Source organism: Phallusia mammillata, chromosome 5 (assembly GCF_965637545.1).
Source record: "Phallusia mammillata chromosome 5, kaPhaMamm4.hap1.1, whole genome shotgun sequence".
In the NCBI taxonomy this organism is placed as follows: Eukaryota; Metazoa; Chordata; class Ascidiacea; order Phlebobranchia; family Ascidiidae; genus Phallusia; species Phallusia mammillata.
In genome coordinates this window covers 27,167,610-27,184,319 of record NC_137256.1, presented here as the reverse complement: position 1 = coordinate 27,184,319, position 16,710 = coordinate 27,167,610, and the positions used below count along the sequence as shown (strand labels likewise).

At 37.7% G+C, this 16,710-nt stretch overlaps 1 protein-coding gene across 1 annotated transcript; it reads right to left on the bottom strand.

Moving 5' to 3' along the window:
- Positions 1–539: 539 nt before the first annotated feature.
- LOC145229751 (angiopoietin-related protein 1-like) lies at positions 540–12,309 on the bottom strand. Its single transcript, XM_080095077.1, has 6 exons — positions 11,902–12,309; positions 7,104–7,207; positions 6,941–7,037; positions 6,782–6,878; positions 1,527–1,727; positions 540–1,072 (listed from the first exon to the last, which is right to left on the bottom strand). The coding sequence occupies exons 1-6, from the start codon at positions 12,278–12,280 to the stop codon at positions 883–885; spliced, it is 1,068 nt and encodes a 355-aa protein (XP_079951203.1). The 5' UTR covers positions 12,281–12,309; the 3' UTR covers positions 540–882.
- Between the last annotated feature and the right edge of the window lie 4,401 nt (positions 12,310–16,710).

Below are 16,710 nucleotides of genomic sequence, written 5' to 3'. Positions count from 1 at the left end.
GAAATACGTTTGTCACCTCACAAACTTATTCTCATTTTCCGAAGATATCCGGAGCAATCCGATGTTTTCCGATCTTTCCTGGCACGATTTGTTGTTCGTTCCTCAACCCGAGAGATAAAAGACATGTGCTACTTTGGTACGGAAGTCAACCACAGCACACGCGCCACTTCCGTTGCCATGACGACCGAGTTAGAAATAACGTTTCACCGTTTGTTGCTAGGACAACCGAGGAAAAAAGGAAGTTACCATGGCAACGGTGTGAGAAGCAAATCGTGCTTTGCATTTGTTTCCATGACAAAAGAGTGACAAAGTAGGTTTCAACTTTCGTAACCATGGCAACAACGTGACTCAACTTTTCTCTGTTACTAGGGCAACCGATTGAAGGTGACTCGACATCTAACTATAGTTTCCATGGCGATTTCTAACTTTGCCAGCGCTACGTCATTTGTGTGCAGTAAGTTGAAATTTTCTTAACTTCTGCTTATTCTGTCTTTGCTATCTAAAATGGAAAGCTCGTAACACAATTTAACACTTGCTGATTAAGCCGTGTATTGTATTCACAAAATCAAATCAAGGTTTTTAATGCAAATATTTTTACACGTATTTTAATTGTTACTAATAATACCACGGTTTATCTGCACATTTTTTTAACATTCAAATTAATTTGCACGAAATTCAGTTAAATAACTTTTGGAGAAAAAAACTTCGTTGTTTTTTTGTTACATCCTAATCACTAACGGTTAAAAAGTAGAATTAAGCGAATTTTAAGATCAGCAACATTTACACTTAATTCAACAGGGTAATTGTATTTACATAATTTACACCGATACGGGAAAATTAATAAAAGTCCGTGTTTTTATCTTTGGAAGAGAAATGTTGATTTTATTCGCATTTAAACATCATCGTTGATTCTTTAATCGCTTCATTCCAACCTTTCCAGTGATACCAGATCATGTTGCGGTTGTGACCTTCTGATCTTCCCCATTCAGCGTTGAGTTTAGAATGGGAACACCAACAATACCACCATCCACCGTTAGCGCCGTGACGAACTGCACAGTTGCCTCCATTCCACCTGTGTCACAATGTAATATTCCAATTAAACTTAACCTCGATACAAACTACACAAACACATAGTGGAATATTTAATCGTGTATTTCAACCAATAGCGCCATTACTTATCAGTTGTGACGTCACACAGGCTGTTTTGATGGTTTTATGACGTCACACACTTACTACCCAAATGAATTTATTTTTTGATTTTTTTAATAAACGGTTTTTAAAAAGATTATTAAACATACGAGTGAGTCGTTTACTCAGTTTTTTTTTAAATTAAACAAAAATTAATTTGCATTTTTATCATTGTATTTTTCCTGTAGTTTGTATGTTTTCTGTGTAATTAATTTTGCACAATTGTTTTTGTCTTGCAATGTGACGTCATAAAAGAAATTTGCAATGTAACAAAAAAATCTTGTTCGTTTGACAATGCGGAAATATTTTTTATACTTATGAACATAAACTGTATTTACCGATCATTATCCCGATCTTTGGAGGTGAATTGGTATCCGTTGTGATATACCAAACTGTCACCAGCCGTTCCACTGAAGCCAGAAACATGTAAACGATAATTGTCTGATTCGTCGTCGATTGCAAACGAACTGCGAAAACAAAACACATTGTTGGTGTTTTTCTGTTTATTTTGGGTCGCCCAGGACACACTTTTCGCTTTCCTTTATGTTTTTGTTTTTAGTTTAACGCTGGGAGTCGATCCGGAACTGAACCCGAACCTGCGAACCGGTTTGAGCGGTTAAATTCAATAAACCTGAACCGAACCGGTAAAAACGCAGCCTGTATTATTTTTTGTAATCGCCACCAGAATTTTTATTGATTTCAAACAATGTACTGAAGCTTTATGTCGAAGATGGATTCGTTTCTTATGCGGAAAAGTTTGATCCAAGGGAAACTATGCAGCCTAAAACCTGCCACGGCACGTCCTACCTTTCGTTTTGTGTTAACCAGGTGTTTAATGCAAGCGGTAGATGATGGCGAATTACCTTTTTGTTTGCTGATAGAATATTTAGATCGTTTGTAGCTTTGTTTAAAATACATTGCTTAAATTTGAAATATGATAAACGACACGTTAATGGAGGGGTGGGCAAAGTTCATGCGGCCCGTCAAATGTTTGTAAATTTAAAAGAGAAAGCAAACGCTAAATGGTATTATGAGCACAGGCGTAGAGTTTTCAAAAATACCAGAGTGGGACTCGCCCATACCTATACCATGTTTAGTATCTGTACCCATACGATTAGATACTTTTACATGCCTATAGGTTCTGCCAAAGTATTTTGCTGATAGTCACTTCACACCATTTCTTCGTTCTGTTTCAAGAACAAATGTGCGTAAACTGAATAGACGATTTGCCGAATCAACGATTTTTACGATGATTTAGTTTTGATATTTTGTTACAGCGGAGAATAAAAGCAAAAGCGATTTACGTTTTCAAATACAGCCTACTTTGCACTGTTGACGCCAAAACTTTGGTCACTTTGGATCAAGTTTAGACCGTGGCAGTACTTCGCAAACGGACGTTACCCGCACAACACCTAAAGATGGATACAGAAGGAACTTTTATTGTTTACTGTTGGCGCAAGAAACTTAAAAAAATACTTCGTGTAGCCTACGTTGCAATAAATGCCTGTTCATTTTATAACAATTGCAATTAATGCGTTTCAACCAATATCTGTACGACCAATGAAGTTGCAACAAACGTATTTGTATTTAGCTGGAAACATGCTATATTTATATTTTGGGTTAATATACTATGCGGCCCCATAAAATTGAGAACTTTTGAATGCGGCCCTTGTACTTAAAAGTTTGCCCACCCCTGTACTAAATAATACGCAAGATAGGCGCTACAGGGCGTTTCAAAAATGACGAATTATAGGTGGAACTAAGTTAATGAAAACGGAATTTAAACCGGTTTACAAACCGCAAACCGAACTCCAAAAAAAGTGAACCCGAACCGAACCTGAACCCGTATAACAAGTGGTTTGACTCCCTGGTTTAAACCAATATAAATTTTCACATGTTATAAATGTGTATCTTAAGTTGTGGATTGTAAAACTTGTAATGCGCTAAAAATAAATTTAACAGAGTAGATTTGATGCTCATTGTTTGTTGCAAAATGTTAGACAGGGCCCTGGAGAGCAATAACATGTCCTGGTACAACACATTATATGGGCCCTACTCGCACACTAGTCAGAACTAGATTGGACTGTATTTGTATTAAAAGAGAGAATCAAAATGCTATACTGGAGAACTACACCAATACTTTGCGTCTTTATAGAAACAGTAGAAGTTTACACGTAACTGTTCAGTTTAGTTTTTATATTTATGGCCCCATTAGACTGTTATGGCTCTTGGTGTGGAGCACCGACTGCACCCGCATCTCGTAGGGCAGATTTCAAGCCAGTAGGTTCATTGAATACTTTTACAAAGCCTGATTGTTTTATTTCTTACAAAATAGAAAACGATTTAGAGTTGTAAAAACAAAATAATAGTTGAAAAACATTTTGTTCGAGGTGCGCTGTGTTTGTCCGGTTTCGCAGTTTCTCCTGAGGGTGGAAAAACTCTAATGCAATTTTTCTTGTGAATAATTATTCTTATTAAAATACAGTGGTTTATTGCAGGGGTCGGCAACCTTTTTTGCACTGCGGACCGTTTTTAAAACTAAAATTTTATTTGTGGACCAGTCTTTTAAAACTACAAATATATAGCTATAAAAATGCATAAATTAGTTTATCATCCCCGGGATACATGGGCAAAATGTTTTAAAGCATTTAACCAAAAAAAATTATACGGCCCGGAAACTAACTCCTCGCGGACCGGCGGTTGCCGACCACTGGTTTATTGTAACAAACAGACAATCCTCGGCAGTGTAATTATTAGTGCAGACAAATAACAGAAATGTTTTAAATAAATAAAAGGACACCAAAAAAATCAAAGACTCAACCTGCAAAGGTTAAGGGTCAAATAGGGGTTAAATTTCTCAGTAACTGAAAAATTTATCATTAACATCGCATGCTAAAAAAATTGAATTTCCCTCTACTTTTTTGTACCTTTATGTGACGGTATTGCTTAACACGTCTTATACAAAGACTTGTTTGCGAAATTTCGAAAAACAAAAATTTCGAATGTGAAAAGAAATACTTTGTCGCTAACGAATTAACAAAATCCATCCATGTTTTGACACAGTTCTCACGAAAGGAAAAAAATCTTGTGGTGCTGCAGGCAAAAGTTGTGCGAAAGATATTTGATTAGTTTTGCTTGGGGCAGTGTTGAATATCATCTAGCTAACTTAGTAGCTATGACAAGTTGCAGTGGTCCATTCAAAGTTTAACTTGTTTGCGAGTAAAAATAAATACACTGCCATGAAATAAGACCGCCGCGTTTGATTGCTGATTGCGGGAAAGCGAATTAATTTGTGAGGTTAAACCAGGGGTGCACAACCTTTTCTCTATGACGGCCGCAGCGCAGGTCCTTATTTCATCAACAGCCGCCATTTGCCTACTTGTTTTTGTTTTACAATCACTGGTGTAAAGAATTAGGTTTCTTTCATATATATATATATATACCATTCAAAGCCACCAGAAAAACTCAATTTAATCATTTCTAACTTGGTGCATAAGTTTAGCGAAACAGAGCTAACTGTTTATGACGTCATAATCTGTATTGTGAAGTTGCGGTGCCTGTTTTTCGCATTGTTTGCACACAATAAGCGGATAAAAACCTGGCGCACTTGGTTAGTAGGCTGAAAATGTTTTTTACAGTGTCGCAAAATCTGTTTAAAGCAGTTTAAAAGGCAAAATATTTGGGAAAATAGTTTTAGTTACGTCACGGCGCCAGTACATGTACTTTAATATACATGATCACGGCCGCAGGTTGTGCACCCCTGGGTTAAACTAAAACGGTTAAGTGTTAAAACGTATTGCAAAGTTGAATAAAACTGTGGATTTTCAGCGTTGAAAGGTTTTTCCAATGAAAACAGTTTGTTGTTATTAGCCATTATATTTCATTGTCATTTTCTATTTACCAGCGCGACACAAGGCAAAAAGTTTTTGAGTGAACCGACCCAGTAACTTTATACTGGGACGTATCTAACGTTTTGCCAATACATTTTAGCACTTTCTAAACCAGGGCTACTCAGCTAGTTTTGTTGGAGGTCCAGATACAAAAGGTAAAAATCAACGAGGTTCGGACACATCTGTCAGTAATGAAATGCAGCATGTCTTAGCCAATTTTGGTTGTAACTAATCCCGGTCCAACATAAACACATTTGTTCAAGCCGATTGTATGTCAGCTTTTATCAGACACTAAACGTTAATTTACTCTTTGCGAAAGTATATTGGCACAACTACATACAAACACATTTTATCTAGTTTTGTAAGATTACTTTGGCAATGATTTAAAATTGAGTTTATTATGTCACAAATGAAATTATGCGCAAACATTAATGGCCGTTTTGTTAATTTTTCCGCGGTCCGCCATGTGAGTAGCCCTGTTCTGAACCAACCTATGACCCTAAGTTGGGTAGACTGAAAATTCTGTTGGGTCGCCTTTTTTGTGGCAATAAAAGGATTTACTCTTTGACTTCGTTTCGTAGCGATTTTTTCCCCGATTTTAAGTCAGGGTTCTTCAGCGGGGCCGATTTCAAATTTTCAACATTACTGATTGGATGAATATATAAGCTTACAAGAACTTGTGCAACTCAGCAAACTTTATCTTAAAAGCAGATAAAATATATATTTGAATACATTGTGTTTACTGGCGATTGTTTGTGCTTCTCGAGGGCAAGGTTACGCATTTAATTTGTCACAGGGGACACTTTATTGAGGCCATGCATGGTGACAGGTTATACTTTTTAAATACAACGGTAACGAGCTTTCCCTTGAACTTGTATCGCTTTCACACTTCCTATAGGCCGAATAGCGCTTCCCAGACTGCGAAGTATTTGCATCATTTAATTTGGTAAATGTATTGTAATTTGATGTTGAATGCATAGAATTCTCCTCTACCGAGTAATGCCCTATTGTTCAACAAAAGAAGGCGATTGTTTGCACATAATCGTAATATTATTTTGTTTATGATCTAACAAACTGCTTTGAATTGCTGTCCCAAAATAATTTCAAGAAAACTTGGCGTAATAATGGTAAATTTCGGTTTGTGACGTCATATTGGCTGATAATGCTTTGAGCAAGCCTTAAATTTCGGGCTAAAAGGAAATGTTTCGTCGAAAAAACGAATGATATCTGTTTGATTTTTAAATTTTCAAAACTGGCGCAGTAATTTTCTAAAAGCTTTCCTGATTTAGAGACAAAAATACAACCAAATTAGTAAAAAAAAAAACATGTCCATGGGTCGCGATAAACCACAAAATAAAATTATGGGAAGTGTTGGGGTCGCATCAAAAAAAGGTTGGGAACCACTGTTCTAAACCAATGTGTATTTTTTGATAAGGCAAGATTCTCTTTTTCACCAAGTGGAGGTGTGGCACTTTTACACGATTAGGAGTAGCAGCGTTTTCCCACTCTCAGGAGGAGCGGCGAAACCGGATAATGTAGCACAGATATCTCCACTGACACTCGGCAGTAAATGTAGTTTGATGAGATATTTTTCAACATAAACATTTTTTTTTCAATACAGATAAATTAGATGTTCGTTTTTTTCACGGGGTTCGAACCCGCGCCACAATATAGGCATACTATTTTATTAATAGAAATCATACCTGTACTGTGCGTAAGCCGTTGTGGCATCAAACCCTGTCATCTTTACTTTCAGTTTGCAGTTCTGTCCACTTGTCATTTCGTGTATTTGATCCAAACCTGGGTTGTTTAAAGTTTTGGTCAAAATCAATTTACGCTTTTAAACAAAATTATTTGTTCACCGAGCCAGAATTCTCCTTCCATGTTTCCGAATCCATCTTTATATTCCTGCCAGGTTCGGTTAAAATCCACACTTCCGTCAAATCGTCGTTGAAAAACCTGTCATGTAGGAAAAACACGAGTGTTGCAATTCCACGTTGTTATTCTACATATTGTTCGATTTACCGTCCATTTGTGGTCACAGACCCCTGTTTTGTTATTTGATAATATCTGGTAACCGTTCAATGACGACGTTAAGCAGCTGACAGGCAGCAATCGATTATCAATGTCTGAAAAACAGAAATTTTCCGTATCAGTTGTTCATTAAGACACTTTAAGTAAGGGGTGCCCAACCTGTCGATCATGATTTAAATGATTTAAAGTCGATCGCAAGAGATTTTTGAAAATATACGTTTTTTTCTTGCTTAACTGAGTTTCTGCTGTAATTCTTCTCCATTGTAATGTTCAGTGTCGTTGCTTACCAGACAAAAAAGTAAGCATGCCTTTTGTCAACGTCACAAACATTATTATCGAAATGGATTGTTAAGTTTGGAGAATAAACGATAGTTTGCTTTGTTATTCACTTCAAATAGTTTTTAGTCCTGTTAGCTCGATATTTTAAGTCCAATATATAGGTTGTTGTTTTATGCTTAACTGTTAAACCTTGCAACGAAAGGTACATGACATGATTGTATAGTTATGCAGGTTTTTAGGTTTGATAAAAAGGCAAAACACTGTACAATAGTCAGAGCATTAGTTTTGTTTTGACATGGCTGAGGGCAAACGAGTGGGAGGAAGATTACTTTTTTCAATTCTTTTTCAAAAGTGGTTTGTTTGATTTGCAATGCCACAGTGGCTTTGGCGCCATTTTGAAACAGTACATGGAAGCTATGAGAAAGATTTTCCTGCGAAAACGCCGTCACGCACATTAAAACTGCAAGAATTAAAAGCAGAACTTCTGGCACGTCAGTCCATCTTTACTAAACCGAGCAACATGTGTGAGGCCGCAACCATTGCTTCGTATCGCATTTGCCACGTCCTTGCCAAACACAAAAAGCCATAAGCCATTTAAAGACGAAGAGAAATTATGAAATTGAGAAATTATAAAGGAAGCCTTTCTTGAAGCCGCTGATAGCCTTTTTGACGAATACAAAAATAAAACAAAGATTGTACAGGCTATTAAAGAAGTCGTATCTCGAAGTGCTATTACAAGGCGATATGAATGACTGGCCAGCAAGGGCGTCCGCACATAGGGGCAAATGGGGTCAGCTGACCACCCCCTGTAAAATTGTTGGGTGAAAAATGAAAAAGTGAGAACATGCAAAAATAGGCAATTTTCTGAAAGGTACGTTTCTTAAAAAAGTTCCTGATATCCATCACTAGTATGTTTACGTCTGAAATATAAAAAATCAGAGCTTTCTCGGCAGCAAAGTACGGGGCGCCGTTGTCGAATAAATTACGTTGCCGCAAGTAAGCGAAGTTTTGTTGCAAGTTAGCCAACTTGCGACGTTAAGTTGCCGCAAGATAGTTAACTTGCGTCGCAAGTTACCCGGTGCATTGTGGGAAATTCAACAACTGCGCCTAATAGCAAACACATCTACAATGCTCTTAAGATCTAACTCTCGTACACAAGAACTTTCAACGGAAATCATTGCTAATGATGTATAAGCCTTTCATGCATCATAGTGGATCTGTGAAATGTTTTGATTAATTTACGCTTGCTGAAACTTCTCTCAGCACCGGCCACCGAGACTTGCCAGCAAAATTCAAACAACAAGTTTGGATACACTTCGTGGCGCAAATATATCAAAAGGTTGGGAAAGGGGGTAATTTAAAACTTTTGCCAAAAAAAAACTATTTCCGTTACCAATAGGCAACTTTGGGGATTAGTGCAGAATGCTCAAATCTATTTAGGCTCACTGCAAATCTCAAATCACCGCACATAGCGGTGGTTCTCAAAGTATGGGTCGCGTCCCAAACATGGTTCGTGCAGGGTCAAAGACGGGTCGCGTTATTGTCATTTAATTCTGCCCAAACGAACTTTTTTCATTTCATTTTTTAAGTATTTTTAATTCTCCATCATGACTGAATTATTGCATCATAATCATTTTATGTGGCTTCGTCTCAGTAACTGAAGTATTGCATCATAAGTTTCTGAGAGTTTCAATGGATATAGCCAGCCACAGTATTACCATAGCCAAATACAGCCCCATTGACCACGTTATACAGTAAAATAAACCAATCATTACCACATACGGACAATAACCTTCCAATTTTAATGTTACGCACATGTTAATTATGAAAGTAATTTATGTTTGTAACGTCATAGGGCGGGTAATAATAGGACAAGTTAATTACGCGAAACTGAACTTGGAGATGTGAGAGTTATCGTTCAAGGACGAATATATACTCGTACAAGGAAAAAAATACATTTTTTGTTGTTTGAGGTTTGTGTCGTGAGATGTTCATAAAACTTAGAAGTTTGAGTACCACTGACATATAGGCTACTGGTAAAACTGCATTTACAGCTTGCCACACTTCTACCAGTCCTTGGCAGATTGAAACTAAGCTATTTGAACAATTGCTAATTTTCAAATTTGCTGTTGACATAATCACAACTCATAACTTTTTCTGTGTATGGTTTCAAAGATTATAGACTCCCAAATACCATCGCGTAATAGAAATGCTTCTTTTTCTCTGTTCTTACCTTCCTTTACTATCTCTTCTTGGAGCTACTAGCTACTAGCAGTCGGTCGCCGCGGAAACCACACAGTTATGAATTATGACAAAACAAAGTGCATCATTACCCCAATGTATTACACCTTACGCAAGGTTCACTTGAGCACGATAATAGTATGCAATAAAACGATTATATAACTCTGATAATTTGTGCTCTGGCCAATTTTGATACAAATCCGTAGAAATGTAAACACTGATAAAAATGATAAATTGTCTGGATGGTGTAATGGTCAAATTTTAAAAAAAAAATTGCGCCTGGACGAAAGGGCAGAGTGAAACCACCTTGACCCCCCCTAACCGAAAACCTGCGGACGCCCTTGCTGGCCAGGGATTTAGAGAGACAACTGGTGGCAGACATAAATGTCTGTTAGTGCTTTTCGTTCCAGTTTGACGAATCGACTGATATGGTGGATCAGGCACAACTGTGTGTTTTTGCCAGAATGGCGTTTGAAGACATGAGCACGAAGGACGAGCTACTCACCATTTTATCATTAAAGGGGCACACAAGAGGAATTGATATTTTCAACGTGTTCATGAAGTTTGTAAGCGAGAAAAAAATGTTCCTCTTTAAGCTAGTCTCCATTACAACTGATGGAGCCCCTGCTATGATTTAACGGACCAGTGGGTTTGTTGCACTTTGTAAACAAAGTTGTTTCCAGGTATCCTTAGTTACCATTGCTTGATTCACCAGCAAGCGTTGAGCAGAAAGGTTTTAAATATGAAGGATATCATGGATATTGAAATGAAAGTTGAACCTTTCGAAAGTTTGTTGTGCGTAGAACTGCAAGTTTTGTTCACAAGCTTTTAATAAAAACATGTTAAAGTTATTATGTGTCCCCCTTCCCTGAAGGGGACACATATTGGTTTTACTCAAAATGTTTTTTTTTCTTTTTTTTTCTTTTTTTTTTCTTCTACCCAAAGTTTGTCCGACTCGTTTTTCCATCAAATCCTTAAAGGATTTGGATGAAATTTACACAGATGGTAGATGTAGTTATGTAGATGTGCATCCCACTTTGTTTTTGTTGATAACCCCAGTATTTACCCCGCTAGTCCCCTAAAATGGGTATTTTTTTCCCGAAGCTTGTCCGACTCGTTTTGCCATCAAATGCTTAATGGATGTGGCTGAAACTGATACAGATGGTAGATGTAGTTATGTAGATGTGCATCCCACTTTGTTTTTGTTGATAACACCAGTATTTATCTCGCTAGCCCCCTAAAATAGGTATTTTTCCCCTAAAGTTTGTCTGACTCGTTTTGCCATCAAATGCTTGATGGATGTGGCTGAAACTGATACAGATGGTAGATGTAGTTATGTAGATGTGCATTCCACTTTGTTTTTGTTGATAACCCCAGTATTTATCTCGCTAGCCCCCTAAAATAGGTGTTTTCCCCCGAAGTTTGTCCGACTCGTTTTTCTATTAAATGCTTGATGGATGTGGCTGAAACTTATACAGATGGTAGATATAGTTATGTAGATGTGCATCCCACTTTGTTTGTCCGGATAATCGTAGTATTTACCCCGCTAGCCCCCTAAAAGGGGTGAGTTTGTAAACAATGCCAGAATTGATTAAAATTTGAATAGCTTGTAAAGTATGCCAATTATCGTTATTGCGCCATTGCAGTTCGGGGGTTGTAAACAGCCCTTTGACGTCAGAAACATTAACGGTTGTTGCTTAAAACACCTCTAGTGGTTGAAATTTTAAACGTTGGCAGATTGGACTGAAATTTTGCAGTACTATTGATTGAGTCGTTGTGGTTTCCTGCTTTTAAGTTTGTGTGTGTTGAACCTCCATTAGTTATCCTACTAGCCCCCTAAAATGAGTTTTTTAATTTAAATAGTTTTTACTCCATATAGCATATTTAGATATGCACAGTACCAATCACTGTGTTTGTCTTCACAATACCAAACTTACTCATTGTTATCTATTGAATTGCATTATTTTCAACTTTGCATGTGTGGGGACCCATGAGTTTTTGCCTGCAGAAACAACCAAGTTTATAAAAGACGATGGCTAATATGGGACCCAATACAAAATAAGCATAGGAAATATATTTTTGTTTTAAAATAGATCATAGTGTATGTGCAAGGGCAATATGTGCTAAGCCACCCTTCTAGTTTTAATCGCCAACTGTCTGCGTGGTTAGTGGGTGGTTTTATTTGTTATTTTGCTAAAACAAAGCCACAAACTGAAATTTTGTTTCATGCGTTTTCAATTACTTCCAGTTTGCAGAAAAACAAACGTACCTCGAAGTCTTTCTCTTATTTCGTTCAAATCCCTGTTGAAGTCTTCCAAATTTAAAGCCTCTCCCTTTTCGCCCTTATGGCCTTTAGGACCAACCGGACCTTGCCGACCTGTCTCTCCCCTTCGGCCCACTCCGCCTGGCATTCCAGTGTCTCCTTTGGGTCCTATTGGTCCGATAGCCCCGTTGTTTCCGGTAAATCCCCTAGGACCCATCTTGCCAGGTAACCCAGTGTCCCCCTTTTCACCCCTCCCACTTAACAGGTTTCCAGGCGTGACAGTGACGTCATCACCACATGTTGCAACGGTGACGTAACTGCATTGCTGCTGTCCACTGACCAGTGACGTAAAATACAGCAAAAGTGCTGTAAGTTGTAACAACATGTTTGTAAAGTATTTTGTCTCCTGCCAAGAAATAATAAAAACAAGTTCAGAATGTATTTGTTTGTGTTAAACATTCAAAACAACTGAATATTTCACTCTGTGGCTTCGAAAAAATGTTTTACAAAGCAAAGTTTGCAACTGGGCAAGTTTTGACATAAAGCTTTAAGATAAACTCGTTTGGTTGGGTAGGCGTTTGGCTCCGAAATAATTGTATTTCTTTAATTCCAACCCGTTGGCATGAACAGTAATAAGGTTTAAAAATAAACATGACGCCATTTATGGTTGAACCCGATTTGTAACTTCAAAACGTCGATTTGTTTCTAAAAGTTTAGTATCAGACTTGGCACAAATTAAAGGAATTTGTTTAACTTCAGTGATTGAAAACATATTTGCTGTTGGCTCGAAAGTTAAAAACTGCCAACTACCAGATGCCTTTTACATTGCCAACCTACTTTACTTAGTTTATATAATACATATAATACTTTACATTTTAACTTAGTTCAAACCTGCCGTTAATATGTCCCCACTTTCAACAATGTAACCATATAAGAGAGCATATATATGTACATATGTGAAGCATTTACACTTAACGTTGCTATAACGCCTATATAAGCCAACAAAAGTGTATCCTGCAATAGAGCAAGGTCTGGCTTTCGTGATTGTCGATTGGGATAGACCTGACTGCCACAGAAAAGTCCTGACGCAAAGTGTTGAGTTACAAAACCATTAATCCCTTTTTGTTTCAATGGATCATTACTCCTATCGCCGACAAATTTCATCACTCCATGAATGGCTGGTCTGATTGTTCAGCGCATTGGTGTAAAGCAGTGTTTCTTAAACGTTTTAGCGCTCGTACCCTTTTAAGCTTTCTTGAAATTTTGTTGTACTCCCGTCTACAATGGCCGACGGAAGTAAACAAAATTGTAATAATAGAAATTAAACTCAGTGTATTTATAAGTTATGTGTTAAATGCATACATTAAAACAGTCTTGTAAGTTCAACCATATTTACAGCACACCACCAATCACTCAATTCAAATCAGAAGACATATAGGCCTAACAAAGTAACTTGTTACGCATTCTTCACAAATATGCCTAAATAGCGTATAATTTCACACTGCACGTCGTGCATGGGTGCTTTGTACTACTGGTTAAGAATCTGATTTTTTAGCGCCTTGGTCTAAAGCAGAGGTGTGCAACCTTTTTCGTCAGTGGGCCATATAACCAATTTCGGTTCCATGCGCTGGTTTAGATTATTCTTGTTACGCATAGCAACTTAGAAAATTCCGAAAACAAGCGCGGACTTTTTTCTAAATGTGCATTTTTACTTGCTCTGAATCAGAGTGTTGTGGAGGGCCACACTAAACGGCTTGGCGGGCAGGATTGTGGCCCGAGGGCCGCGGGTTGCACACCCCTGGTCTAAAGGGATTGCGGATGGAAAATCAATATATGCTACGTGTGCCGACGAATGATTAGTTCTCTATACGGAGAAGTTTGATCCAAGGGATTACATAATGTTTGTACACAATGCCAAAAACCAGCCACGGCACGTTCAATAAATACCTTTCGTTTTGTGTTAACAAGGTGTTAAATGCAAGCGGTAGATGATTGCGAATTTCCCTTTCATTTGCTGATAGATTTTTTGGAGCGGTTGTGGCTACGTTTAAAATGCATTGCTTTAACTTGTAACATGATAAACGACACGTTAAAGCAGTGGTTCCCAACTCGTTTCAGGTATAATATTGTGGACCATTCCACTTTTAAACAAGATTGAAGTAAACATACGCGACAAGCATTTTGGCTTGAAACATAATTCTTAAAAAAACGATTTATCCTTGTTTACAATTATAAGAACAATAAACATACGAAGATGCAGCAAAGTCAACAAAATTTTTACTATGCGGCGACATTTCAATGTGAAGTTTGGCACTGTTTTTTTCCAACAAGTTTGGCAATATTCGGTGAGATGGATGATGTACAATGCCAAACAAACTCCTCACACGAAGAGTGCCAACTGAGCAATAGACTTGACATCGGTGCTTTTATCAGCGCCAAAGAATACAACGAAAATGTTTACGCTTTTGCAATTAGTGTTTCTTCTATAGAATTTCCGAGTTTTCCAACACGACGAGTTATGGTCTGTCTTGACAGCGTTTTTTTAGCAAATGTCTCTTTCTTTTCCGGACATATGACATCAGCAACACGACCATGCATTCCTTAACAAATTCTCCATCTGCAAATGATTTTTTTTGCTATTATTTCTGCCACCAAGTAGCTCGCTTTCACAACCGACTCTTGCTGCAAAAAAAAACTTTAGGCAAAAACATTTGCTGTCCACGAAGAACTTTTGTTAATTCTTTCACTTTATCTTTTCTAAACTCATTCTGATATTTATCATAGGCTGATGAACGTCTGCTGACGTAATGTCTCTTTACGTTGTATTCTTTGCATTCTGATACAGGTTGATTACATACCAGGCAAATTGGTTTATTATCGACATCTACAAAACAGTCCTCACATGTCTACCTTTCTTAGATTATTCTGTTAGCGGTGCTTGCTTTTCGTTTTCTTTCTGACATAATCTATATCACTGCAAACTTGGGAAAAAAATTCACTGCTAAATGGGACTGACCGACTCCTGAAGCACAAGTAAATTGTGGATGTAATAATGTAAAAAATGTGATGCGTAACAATTTGCATTGTGATGCAATGAAAGTATTTTAAACAGTGTGTATTGCTCTAATAAAAAGAAATAAAGCAACCATAAATGCCGATTTCTCGCAATGTAAGTTAAATTACGTAGGCGATTAAGATTTATAATATAAGTCATTTCGAAAATACCGGCGCGGGCCAGTCAGAACCTTTCTGCGGGCCACGGGTTGGACACCCCTGGTATAAGCAATCATCTTCAGTTTACTTCAATTCAGTGGACGTCTGTGGTCATTATGGACCACTAGCCATCCATGGAGCATCAGTTGAGACCCACTGCGTTAATGCATTACTGCAAAAGCCTTTTCTCTTAATCTTCTGCGCAGTCAGTGACAATCAATAATCATCCAAGCTAGGCCTTCTCTGAAGACGCTCTCCGTGAGCCATCTGTAATCGACATTGCGAAAGTCATGGCTTTTTCATGAAAGTCAGGCCTTTACATTTCGACAATAACCCAAGTCAGGCCTTCTAAAAAGAATCAACAATCACCCGTGTTACGTCGATTTTTACCAACCTGTGTGGATTTTAATGCGTCAGGCAAACGTAACAATTTTCCTGTGACGCAATAGCCGAAATAACAAATACTTTCTATTGGTTGATGTCAATTGCCTGCTTGTCATGTTTTTTTGTCATCAGTTTAAGAATTGCCTCGTGGAGTGTGCATGTATGATACCAACAGTTGTAATAAGCATCGAAGCTCTCAATTTTTTTAAACACTGTTGATTTTAGCAGGTAATAAGTTATAAATTGCTGATTTATTTGTGCTGGTTAGTTTAACTATATCCCTTAATGTTTTGTTTTAATTTCGAATCCTAAGAATGTTTGTTTCGACTTTATAAAGACAAATTTAGTGCACAAACCCCCGTGGCCAAAAAGTTGCTATGTTCCTTTTTTTGTGGGTGAAGTGCGTTTTGTGGATGTTTTGTATTTTTGCTTTTCTTCTGCAGTAAAACCGGGATTGACCAGACAATAAGGTGGTTCTGTAAGTTAGTGCCCGAGTGTTTCATTACTTTATGTGACGCCTTGTGTCAATAAGCGAATAAAACGTTACAACCCAAGTGTTTCTGATGACGCCTTTCCACAGGCTTTTCCACTCGACAATCACCCAAGCCATGTTCTTTTCATTGGCAATTTACAGGCTTTCCACACGCAACCATGACGAAAGTTAAGCCTCCTGCGATACACAGTGAATTCAAACACTGATCGGAGAAGTCAGTCCAAAAAATATTTTGTAAAACCAACCTATACTAAGTTAGTATTACTAACATGGTAGTCCAGCTCCTCTTTTCCTCCCGTTTCTTTTATTATCTTGCGCAATTTGGTTATGACCGACACTGCACGTCGCCTGAAATTTTGTTTCATGTATTGTTTGTGGTAAAAAGCTACTTTTTATAAGCCGCTGGCGACAAATCTGTGTCTGTTTTAAAGTTTTTTAGTTATTGTGTTTATTGTTTAATGTATGCAGAGCCAATAAAACGTTTATAGTTTTTAATTGTACAAATTCTTTAAGCCGTGCCGGATCAACCATTAGGCAAAGTAGGCACGTGCCTGCAGGCCAGTCAAAAATCCAGGCCACTTTACTTTGTGACAATGATTTGTCAACACTGATAAATTTTTTAGTTGGCAACCCTGATTTTCGGGCCACTTATAAAATGTGCCTACAGGCCAGCAGACTCTTAAAAAAACATATAGACGGCCAGTGTCAAATCTTTGTTAGGGAAT

Excerpts from the sequence above, each read along its gene's own strand:
- LOC145229751 (XM_080095077.1), bottom strand. The coding sequence starts at position 12,280 with ATGTTGTTACAACTTACAGCACTTTTGCTGTATTTTACGTCACTGGTC. Across the intron at positions 6,879-6,940 it reads GGAAGGAGAATTCTGGCTCG|GTTTGGATCAAATACACGAA; the intron begins GTGAACAAATAA and ends TAAACAACCCAG. Across the intron at positions 1,073-1,526 it reads AAAGATCGGGATAATGATCG|GTGGAATGGAGGCAACTGTG; the intron begins GTAAATACAGTT and ends ATTGTGACACAG.